Below are 10478 nucleotides of genomic sequence, written 5' to 3' on the forward strand. Positions count from 1 at the left end.
AGATGTTTTTGATGCGGTGTGGACCCAGTTTGTTTATAAAAAATATAAAACCAAGTAAAACAGAGAAAAACGTTTTGATCAGTGTATCTGTTTCAAAAGTGGCTAAAGCCTCTGCAAGCTCAGGAGCTTCTATCTGATTCATAAGATCTAGCGGATGTAGTTTATGGAGTTATTGTAAACCTTTTTGAAGAGTTGTCTTTCCTACAGAAGGCATTGGTCTGATCCCCCGAACTAAAGCAGCAGCAGGAACGCTGTACAACATACTGTAGGTTACCATAGTGATTTACCACAGGTAAAACCAGGGTCGCAAAACAGGAACACCCAAGTTAAACCCACTAATCTTGCTTCATGATACAGGCCTTAGCTCACATGAAAATGATTCTTTTATCATTTTTATGAACCACCCAAATGTGTTGCTTGATTGGCCCTATTACTTATTGTACCTCCATCTTTTCACACAACTCATTGTGTGTGACAATCTCAATCAGCAACTCAGGAGTTGGTACTGTCTGTGTGACTTTTCACTGGTGTCAGGACTTGATAAAGATTAGTGGAAATTTAGTATCTGGTATTTCTCAGGAATCTTAGATGTTAAATAAGTCTGCGGATCAAAACTATCCCTTTGCCCGCTGTGTATGAATAACGCAGATATCATTCGATCTTTTTACCTTTTTTGACTGACATTAGGTGGGCTTTCTCAGATGTCTTATTAGTAGAACCCCCATGGTTCTGCCTTGGCATGTGCAGCTGCACAATATGAGACAAGCCACTTTTTTTCCATTTCTATTACTGAAAACAGCCTTTGAGATCTGAGGATAATCTCAAAAGCAAATGCAAATTTCCTGCACTTTCTGATTTTCTCAGGTCAAATGTAGATGAGGTAGTATTGACGGCGGCTTATACACAGTTTATTGCCAGTAGACTCAATTTATGTATAAGGTGGTGGCATTCAAGTCAAATATAAATGCAGTAATGTTTGAAGCCAACAATTATTGAATGCAGATATGTTGTGAGTTCAGTTTAACATTCAAAAGGATTTCAGTGGTGCTGAAACACTGTCTTTTTAAATTAGCTTTAAATTCATTCTGGTACACTTAGGAAGTCATGTGTCAAAGGTGAGAATATGTATAAATAGCTTCACTTGGTTTGTTTGTTCTTGTGAAACACAAAAAGGAGACATTGTGCATCAGTGCCGCAGGGAGGAGAAGAGCGTCTTGATTGATTGTGATCCAAGGATTGTTGCAAAGCACATGAGCAGACAGCAGTGGAAGTGGTCTTGACCTGGTTGCGACATACCCTTTTCAAGATTACAAATCACCTCAGCTTGGTTTGGTGAATTAGCAAAAAAAATAGTCAAACCCTTTCCTAGTAACGCAATGCTTAATTCTACTTTTCTTTGTCCTTTTCTTTCAGTGGAAGGCTGCACGGATTGGTCAGTGGACTACCTGAAATATAAGGTGCTTCTTGGGGAACCTGTACGGATTAAGTGTGCTTTGTTCTATGGATATATTCGGGCCAATTACACCCATGCGCAGAGCGCAGGACTTAGCCTTATGTGGTACAAAAGTGCAGGACATGGGGACTTCGAGGAACCCATCAGTTTTGACGGCACACGGATGAGCAAGGAGGAGGATGCCATATGGTTCCGACCGGCAGAGTTGGACGATGTGGGGTACTATTCATGTGTATTAAGGTAAGTTCCTTTTTAGTTTTATGTAAATCAGCATTACTTAGAGACATAACTCTACATTTTTATCAAATGTAAATTGCTATGGATTTGCTTTCGCCAGCAGTATGTCAGTAGAATAGTGGGGGTAGAAAACATTTTCTGGAACCATGTAGGGAGAAGTAAAGTCGTCCCCTGGTGATTTCTAATAAAGTCTCTCATCTCTGGCCAAAAGAGCACTGATCCTTAGTCCACAGAGCATCTAACTTGGGGCCCTTTTGCTTCACTTTATATGCTAAATTATTTCTTTATTCTCCTTTGGGGGACAGTAAGCCATTAGGTGCAATTGGTAAATCCATAACCTTTCAGCCGTCGCAAGTCCTTTCTGAAAACGTGAAAGAGCAAGAAGTGGGACGAAAGAGAACGGAAAGTAATTCAGAGCAGGAGGATTGAGGAAAAGAAAAAAGTCAGATAAAAATAAAAAAGGGGATTCATACTATCTGCTTTTTTCACTTGCCTGATGGAGGAGGTAGACAATTGTTTGATTAATGAGTTCTGTAGAAATGCAGGGCTGCCCCCTTTTAGTCAATAAGTCATTTTTAATGCTTTTTAATTCTGAATAATTTATTTCCATAAATTCCATGAGCACATTTATGGTAAACACAACATTTAAATGTGGGGCTGTTGCATGATTTTTGTGGAGGAACTCAGTTTTACAGTTTATAAAGGGACTGCATTTACATAGCGCTTTTCTAGTCTCAATGACCACTCAAAGTGCTAGATGTGTTGATTAAATCAACTAATCGATTAGCTGCCAAAATCATATGAGTGTTAGTCTACTAAGAATTTCTTTAGTCAAGGATATCCCTAGAGAAATGTTCTGGCCTCCTAGCTGATATTGGCAGAAGTTTTCATTAACCTGGAGGTTGTGGCCTGTCAGGAAAAAAAAAAAAAGAGTCCAAGCCACTGTCTCGGAGCCCACAGGACAAGGGGAACTTTGAAAACATCTTTCTGGAAGATAGGAGTGTAATCTTTTAATATTCAGTGAAATCCACTAAATCATTTGTACATCAACCTAAAAACAAATGATTTGGGAAATGTGTTACTCTTGGAAAAAAGCTGAACAATGTACTCTTGGACAGTTGTACTGAGCACAGGTTTCCTTGTGTTTCACATGCTCAATTTTAGGAGGTTTTGGCCATTACTATTCATCACCAGTAGCACTCTCCCCTTTGCCGCCTTAAAAAGAAATGGGCAGCACCAATCCAACAATTCTCTATTCAGCAACATTGGCAGCATTTTCTGGAGGTAGACAATCAGTCGGCTAAGAGGTATTGTGTAATCATGCAGAAAGTAGAACCATGAGATTTGATTTGAAAGAGTAGTGTTGCTTTGTCGCCAGTCTCCACCATTCAGAACCAAATTAAGGAGCAACACTTATTTTCCCATTATGGTGAAAAATAACAATAGTTCCAAATACAGAGCACTTTTCAATCACACAGGATTTCTCTCTGCAGGCAATTCTTTGGACCATTGTTGAATATAGTGGCTTTCTGCAGGTTTTTAAGTCAGGACAAAGATCCTCAATTTTTAATGTTTAACATTCAACTCTAAATATTTGCCACTCAAATAGAAGATTTACAACCCTGACCCTTATTTACATTGCAAGCATGATGCTACAATCAGCTCCTCTGATTTTCAGTGTTAATCAAAGCATCCACTGCAGCTGGGGGTGTTCAGCTCTTCTCAGTGTTTTAGATGACAATATGACACATGTTACACTGATTAGCTCCAGCACAGTAAGACCATGTCATGATGTGAGAATTCCTATGTGTGATTGTAGATCAATGGTGAAATTACATTTAAAAAAAACACCATGTTTACTGCCACTAATTATCAATTAATTAGGAAACAGAGACCCCAAGATACTATTTTCACAAAAACCCAACAACTGAATCTATTAATTTTACAATGATATAAAACAGAGAAAAGTGACTTTGTCAAATTAATTTTCTAAAGCTGCATTAATCAGTTTTTGGGCCACTTTGGGAAGAACTCTACTATGGCCTTGTAAAGTCTGTATGGCTAGTGTGTAATCAAGCTATTGCCTGTTTACACATCCAGCAGACATGGAGCAACCGCAGCATTCATTTGGAGTTGTGTTTCTGGCCACACAACACATTGGTCTTCATCAACTTCTAAGGAAAATAGCTGTCTCTTTAGCTACTAGATGCTCCACTATGCTCATTAGCTAATTGCTAACATTTTCCGTCTTTCTTTGGTGCTGGCCAGGTAGTTTACAGTTGTGGACATTAAGTTGATGAGAGCGTTGAGACTAAACCAGAACATTAAAGTTGCAAAAACAATGAGCTAAAGGGCACCAACGCTGTTTTTCAGAGTTGGGTGGAAGTGCAGATTCAGGTTCAACAAGCTGTATTAGTTGAGCACCCAAAAATCAGAAAAAACAAAGGGGAAAAGATTAATTTGTCACAAGGTGTTTAGTGTCAGTTGAGTTGAAGAAATAAGATGAATACTGTGAACATGCTTTATTATATAGTAATAACTTATTAACTTTGTAGGTAAAGGGTTTTTCCTCTGGACTGGCTCATTAGTCAGCTCTATACAGCAACATACGGTGGCTTTTAACAGGGGGAGGGCCTGTTTAAAAGGCTTGAGAGGATTAGGTTATTGGACTGTGTGTGTGTGTGTGTGTGTGTGTGTGTGTGTGTGTGTGTGTGTGTGTGTGTGCAGGGGTGTGTCTCACATGTTTAGTTTAATGCTGTGTTCTGAAGTGCATACAGTAGCTATGCATAAGAATTGACCACATGGGACCATCAGATTAGAATGATTAATAGTCCTGTATTTGCATATACCGTGAGTTCTGGAGCCACAATAATGAGACCAAGACTTAGTCCAGATGACTGACAAAACAGACTTTTGATTGCTTTCTCATATTGCATATCTCCCTAATTGTACATCTACTGTATATGGTAGAAAATGTCTGAAAATGGCCCCAAATGACATACTGTATGTGAGTGAAAAGAGACACTAACACCAACAATAACACTTGGTATGTTGACATCAAAGAAAACGCTATTAACCTTAAATGGCGCTGTATGACGTTTGCAACCACATTTGCTTTTGGAACATTCTCCTCATTCTTCACTCAAGCGTTGACGTGTTAAAAATGGCAGGAATGGATTCATGCAATATTATAACCACACAGCAGCTCTATTATGTAGACGTGACTTATTTAAATTCCAAGTCACCGCAGCCAAATCAGAGGATTGCTCTTCTCTTTTGTCTCAGCAGCGTGGGTCCTATAGATGATCAGCGCTTGCATATGTTAACATATCACATTTGGATAAGGCTCTTGGCAGGGTTTTTACTTGAGGATACTCACTCATTTGAAACATGAAGGGACCTAGGGAATTAGAGCACTGAGCGTTAGAGCGAATGAATCACTGCACAACAAAATAGCTCTCACTGGATACATTTTATACTTGAACACGTTGTAACAATTCAATCCCAGTTACTACGGGCTCTCGTGATTTTATAGCTTTATATCTAGTTTCTCCTGTCATCAGAATTGTATTTGAACCTAGATGCTTATGTTGTGGCTATTCAACTGTGAGTTTAGGATGCGATTCCTATATGGCATCTATAATATACAGTAGCGACTGTCAGTCCGTGTGTCCTTTCCAGATGCAGGGGAAGAGATTTGGCTGCCAGCTGTCTGTCAAAGGGGCTACTGCACTAGGCAACCAGTGTAGACAGGATATTCATAATACAGCTACATAAACATGGTCACAGACAGTGAACACACACTGCTGCAGCATCATTGGCCACTTCTGCCAGTTAACCGCCTGAGAGGCCAATGTGTTACTGAGCAAAATTCTGTTGTCTCAAATTAATTATTCCATACAAATCGATTTAAATATTTGTTTTTCCAATGTACGGGAAAACACAGTGCATTTCAATACACCTACATTTGCTGTATCATGATATAGAACTACTGAAAACACATTAATATTAATACAATTTCTATTGTATCACCCAGTTCCTGTGAGGATTGAGGTTCAAGGAACTGCGTTGTTCTACCCAAGCTATTATTACTACCAGCCCTGTGAAGTATAATAAAAAAAAAATGCTTTGTGAGCAGCTTGGACACCATGTGGCATGTTATAGATGATGACAGAGACACATCTGCACTGGAAAGCACACACATCTTAATAACTTTACAGTTAGCAAAGTTTTAAATTAGAAAAGCAGCTGGGTAAAATGTGCTAACAGGGTGCAGATAAAGACAATTATTTCCAATTCAAATCATCTAGTTTCAAGTACTTTCTTAATCAAGAGGCATGTTCTTAATAATGTCGGTCATCTTCCCTTCCTTTTTGTTCCTTGTTTGTATACTTTGAAGTAGCGCTAAAAGCTTAGACTGAATGTGGCATTAAATTGCTTGTAGGGTGGATTTGTTTTGCAATGTAGTTCCCTATTATTACATTATTTATTTATTTATATCACTCTATGGGGCACTTGTTCTGTGTATTTGCTCAGCTGCACTTAAGGTTGTTGGAAGGCATTGTCATACACTAGCTAGCGCACGCGCACACACACACACACACACACACACACACGTCAGTTCTCTACTCCCCTGACACAATCTGCCACTGACAGGGACTTAATGTGCTTCCAATCTGTATGTTAAAGCAGGCCAAATTTACACACAGGCACACACTCAACATACTTAGCACGTATGCCTGTCTGTTTTGCTCATGCACACACAAACACACACTCACACACACATACACTTCATTCAACATGCATTACGGACATATAACGAGGGACCGATATGATGATGAGTAGCGCTGTGTCACATTGAGGGTTTTCACATCTTATGCCAAGAGGAGGTCTGTCGTATGCAGTGAAAACATCTGCAGTAGCTAACTGTGTCATTTACTGTAGAATGACAGAACACACACACACACACACACACACACACACACACACCACACACCACACACCACAACACACCCCACACCCACACACACCACACACACACACACACACACACACACACACACACACACACACACACAGCGATCCGGGGTACTGGGAGGATACCACTAACTCCCAGCACTGCTGCAAGTGTCTCTGTAAGCGTATTAGCATTAGAAAGTTGCTAAATCCTGCTATGTTATACCTCGCTGACAGCCAAGTAAAAACTGATATGGCTACATGACAGGGAAATTAAAAAAAAACATAGAGTAGATGATCTCAAAGTATACGATTTGGATTTGAATCTACACTAGTCGGATGAGTATATTTGATAGATATGATTTTTGTTGGATTAAGTTGTGTGTGTGTGTGTGTCATTCAATCATTTTGTCTTTCTCTTGTAATCAGGACCGTTCACATCACATTCGTACTGTGTATGTAAATTATTTTTTAAAACTACATGGCAAAACGCTAAAATGTTGTCATGCTATAAGTGAGTATTATTTTTGAATCCAGTTCATCCTGGTTTCAGGGCAAAATCTTCGCTCAGCTGACGTTCCCCTTAATCTTAAACCTCTGCAGAGTTCCATGCTGCCTGATCTCTCCGTCCTTCCTCTCATCATAATGTAGCACGTTTTCTCAGTTTCTTTTACTTTTATGCTCGTGCATTATGCATAAATTAGCAAAGCAAACTGATTTGATGGATGAGTGTTTCTGCTTTGATGCAGTCACATGCAATATTTCACACTCTTGTGGGATTTCTAGGATTGCCTAGCAACGTGCTAGCAACTCTAATTACCTTTTCTGTATGTTAAAAGAAGTTGTTCTGTGTGGCGTCTCTGGCCTTTGTAGTTTTTGGTAATCTTTAGGTGTTTTCCAAGCTTCACATTGGTTGAGTTGTTGCTCCACTAGTTTTTTGGAATATTTAATTGTCATGGACTGTATATATTGAATTATGTGTGGAAAAATGTTGTGTCCTGTTGTCAGATTGTTCTGGATCTATTCAGGTCATAGGCAATGCATGATGGTTGTTGGTGTTTCCTAAGTGTAAATTGTTGTACACTGTTGTACACTGTTGTACACATTATTCAATGGTCAGCTTTCAAATCAACACACATCTACTTCATGAACAAACTTTAGCGTAACAATCACCAACCTAAGCATATATTATACACACACTCTGCAGTGTTGGTCAAACAAGCCAGGACACGCACATCCACAGTGTATTGATCAGCATGGAAAGTGCAGGGATTACAGTGTCAGTTTAAGGGCTAATGTTTAACCTTTAACCCTGTTCACTGGTGTTGGCAAGCTGCCACTGTCCCAAGCTTATTAATGAGTTTCCTGCATGTCCTGCAATGCCTGGACTGTCACCAGCAAAGGACAATGGGAGGGGAAGATAGCAAAGGAGTGGGTGTGCATCTGTGTGTGTGCACTTTCCATTTGCTTATTTAAGCTGGGAGTGCACCTCACCTGGCACCTGTGCACACACGTACACACCAAGATCTCGCATAGAGAACACACTTCCTACCCATCCCAGACCGCAGACATGTTGACTCTGTTAGTATTCGTGTGCAGGAGTGGCTGGTGATATCTCAGGGAAGTGACAGCCAGAATGGGCCGTCTGGAACACTCTGTCATTCAGCCTGAGTCAGGGCCTGTCCAATTGATCCAGCCCAGCTGTCAAAGCCAATGAGAGTCGCTAGACTAAGGAGCTGTAGGGATGGTTTGTGCTGCCAGGGGTTATGGATGATGTATAATATAAGGATGGTGTTTGTGTTATAAGCTAACTGGCAGGAGACAATCAGTTAGCTGTGGCTCTGTGGAATAGCTTTGGCGAGGTGGACTATAACAATGCTGATCCTTGATGGATGTTTAATAATGGAGTTTATTTTGAAATGCTGTGCTGTGCAGAGGCACATATGGATGAGGTTTTGAAGTCACAGTGAAATGAAAAATTTCAATTTTATCCAAACCTTTCCAAATAATAATAAATACCCTGACGCCCACATCTGTAATCTTGCACCTTGTGTCTTTATTTCTAGGATTGATTACCTCCACGGAGGAGGTCATGTTTTTAGTTTGGGTTGTCTGTCTGTCAGCAAAATTACAGAATAACTACAAGTCAGATTTTCATAGAACGTGTTGAAAGGGTGTAGCATGGGCCAAGGAAGAACCCATTCAATTTTGGAGCGAATCAGAATCACGGTGTGGATATACAAACTATTTTGCAGTTTTGTCAACAGTGCAAGATAGAATATCTGGCCTTGGCGGAGGTCTGAGCTGCCCAAATGCCCTTCTAGTTTTCTTTGAATTTGTAACAACTCCAGGTGATGAACTTCATTTTAACATAATTTGATATTTCACACGATTTTGTATATTTGCAGAGAGCTATGTTAGTTGGCTATTTTTCTCACTTTCTAACAGTTTTGCCAAGAAATGTGAAGTTATTAAAGCATAGAGCCATTGGCTTTTCATTGTCTTTTTCCTTGTGACTTTAACTGCTTGGTGATGAAAAGATGAAAATTTAGGGGATCACAAAAGTCATTAAGGGACGTTGCGTATGAGCCATTAATGTCTCTACCAAATTGTGTTCTAATCCATCAAGTGGATGTGGAGATATTTTAATGGATAATTGGGCCTCATGGTGGCATTAGAGTAGAATTCAAGGGACTGCACATTTAATATTTGTTGAAATATTCAGTACGGAACAAAGTGGTGGGCCTGACTGCTAACATGGCGAACAAACCACAAAGGTACCGTGATGTGTTTTATGTATTTCAGTTGGTTTGGAGAAGAAATACAAAGTTACATTAGATGCAGAACATACACTTCATTAACAGATCATCCAAGAAAATAGTAGTACCACAGCAATGGCTGGGATGGGATGGGAGAAAATAGCATATCCACAAACCACTTCAAGAGGTTATAAGAAAGTTGGTGCCAACACTCTGGCAGCAGTTATTCAAAGTGGGGTTTTCATTAATTGTGTGATATGGATTTGCAGAGCTGCTTCATTCACCAGCCAGGGATTATTGATGATGCTTGCCTGTATTCAATTTCTTTACACCTGTATAGAGAGACTGCTGTGAATGTCTGGACAGCCTTTTAGTTGGCTCTAGGTGGGTTAGTAAAGGTGGTTTTCCAGCAGCCATTGTCTGAAAATGTATAGGCTGCTGTTTGGGCTTAGTCCACCTTTCAGTCTGTGCTTTATTCAGCTCTGTGATGTGGCGGTGTGAATTTGGCCAGATATTCACTGTGGACATCTGATGTTACAATGGCAGTGTCAAAGAAAAGAATGCACATGAAACCATTTTGGGGCCAGGTGCTGCATAGAAACAGACCTCCATCTAGCACACAAAAGGAGGAAAATGTATTCAACATACTTTTAAATCAATAGTTTACATCTTACATATTTTTTTTGTTTGCTGATCCCTGATCAAAACTCTTTCATTATAGCAAAAATTGTGTTGTATAAAACATTACAGCAAAGGATCAGAGGCTTGAAAGCAGAGTGCAGAGGAATAGTTTGTGCGTTATAGTATTACATTATTTATCATTCCTGTTTTTAGGTAATGGGCTGGATTCATATTTATTTGAATAACACCATCATTTTCCTGCATATAGTCAGAGATGTTAGCATGTATTGCTTAGAACCACAATCATTTCATACTCCATAATCCTTGATGATCTTTTAGAGCCAGGTAACCCGATCACGCTGCAATAACACTATCTATAGATGCACAAAAACAGCTAGTATCTGCTATTGTTTTATTTAATTGATCTGGCAGCTACAGTATATGTAAGGCCT

At 39.6% G+C, this 10478-nt stretch overlaps 1 protein-coding gene across 3 annotated transcripts in view; it reads left to right on the top strand.

Moving 5' to 3' along the window:
* The window catches only part of LOC116674158 (interleukin-1 receptor accessory protein-like 1), a 264381-nt gene that overhangs the window by 122957 nt on the left and 130946 nt on the right, over positions 1 to 10478 (top strand). For all 3 annotated transcript variants that reach the window (XM_032506682.1, XM_032506680.1, XM_032506683.1), the window contains one exon: positions 1414 to 1693. In XM_032506682.1, the coding sequence (XP_032362573.1) occupies positions 1414 to 1693 (280 nt within the window). The remainder of the gene's footprint in view (positions 1 to 1413; positions 1694 to 10478) is intronic.

The sequence above is a fragment of the Etheostoma spectabile genome, chromosome 24 (genome assembly GCF_008692095.1).
Source record: "Etheostoma spectabile isolate EspeVRDwgs_2016 chromosome 24, UIUC_Espe_1.0, whole genome shotgun sequence".
NCBI lineage: Eukaryota > Metazoa > Chordata > Actinopteri > Perciformes > Percidae > Etheostoma > Etheostoma spectabile.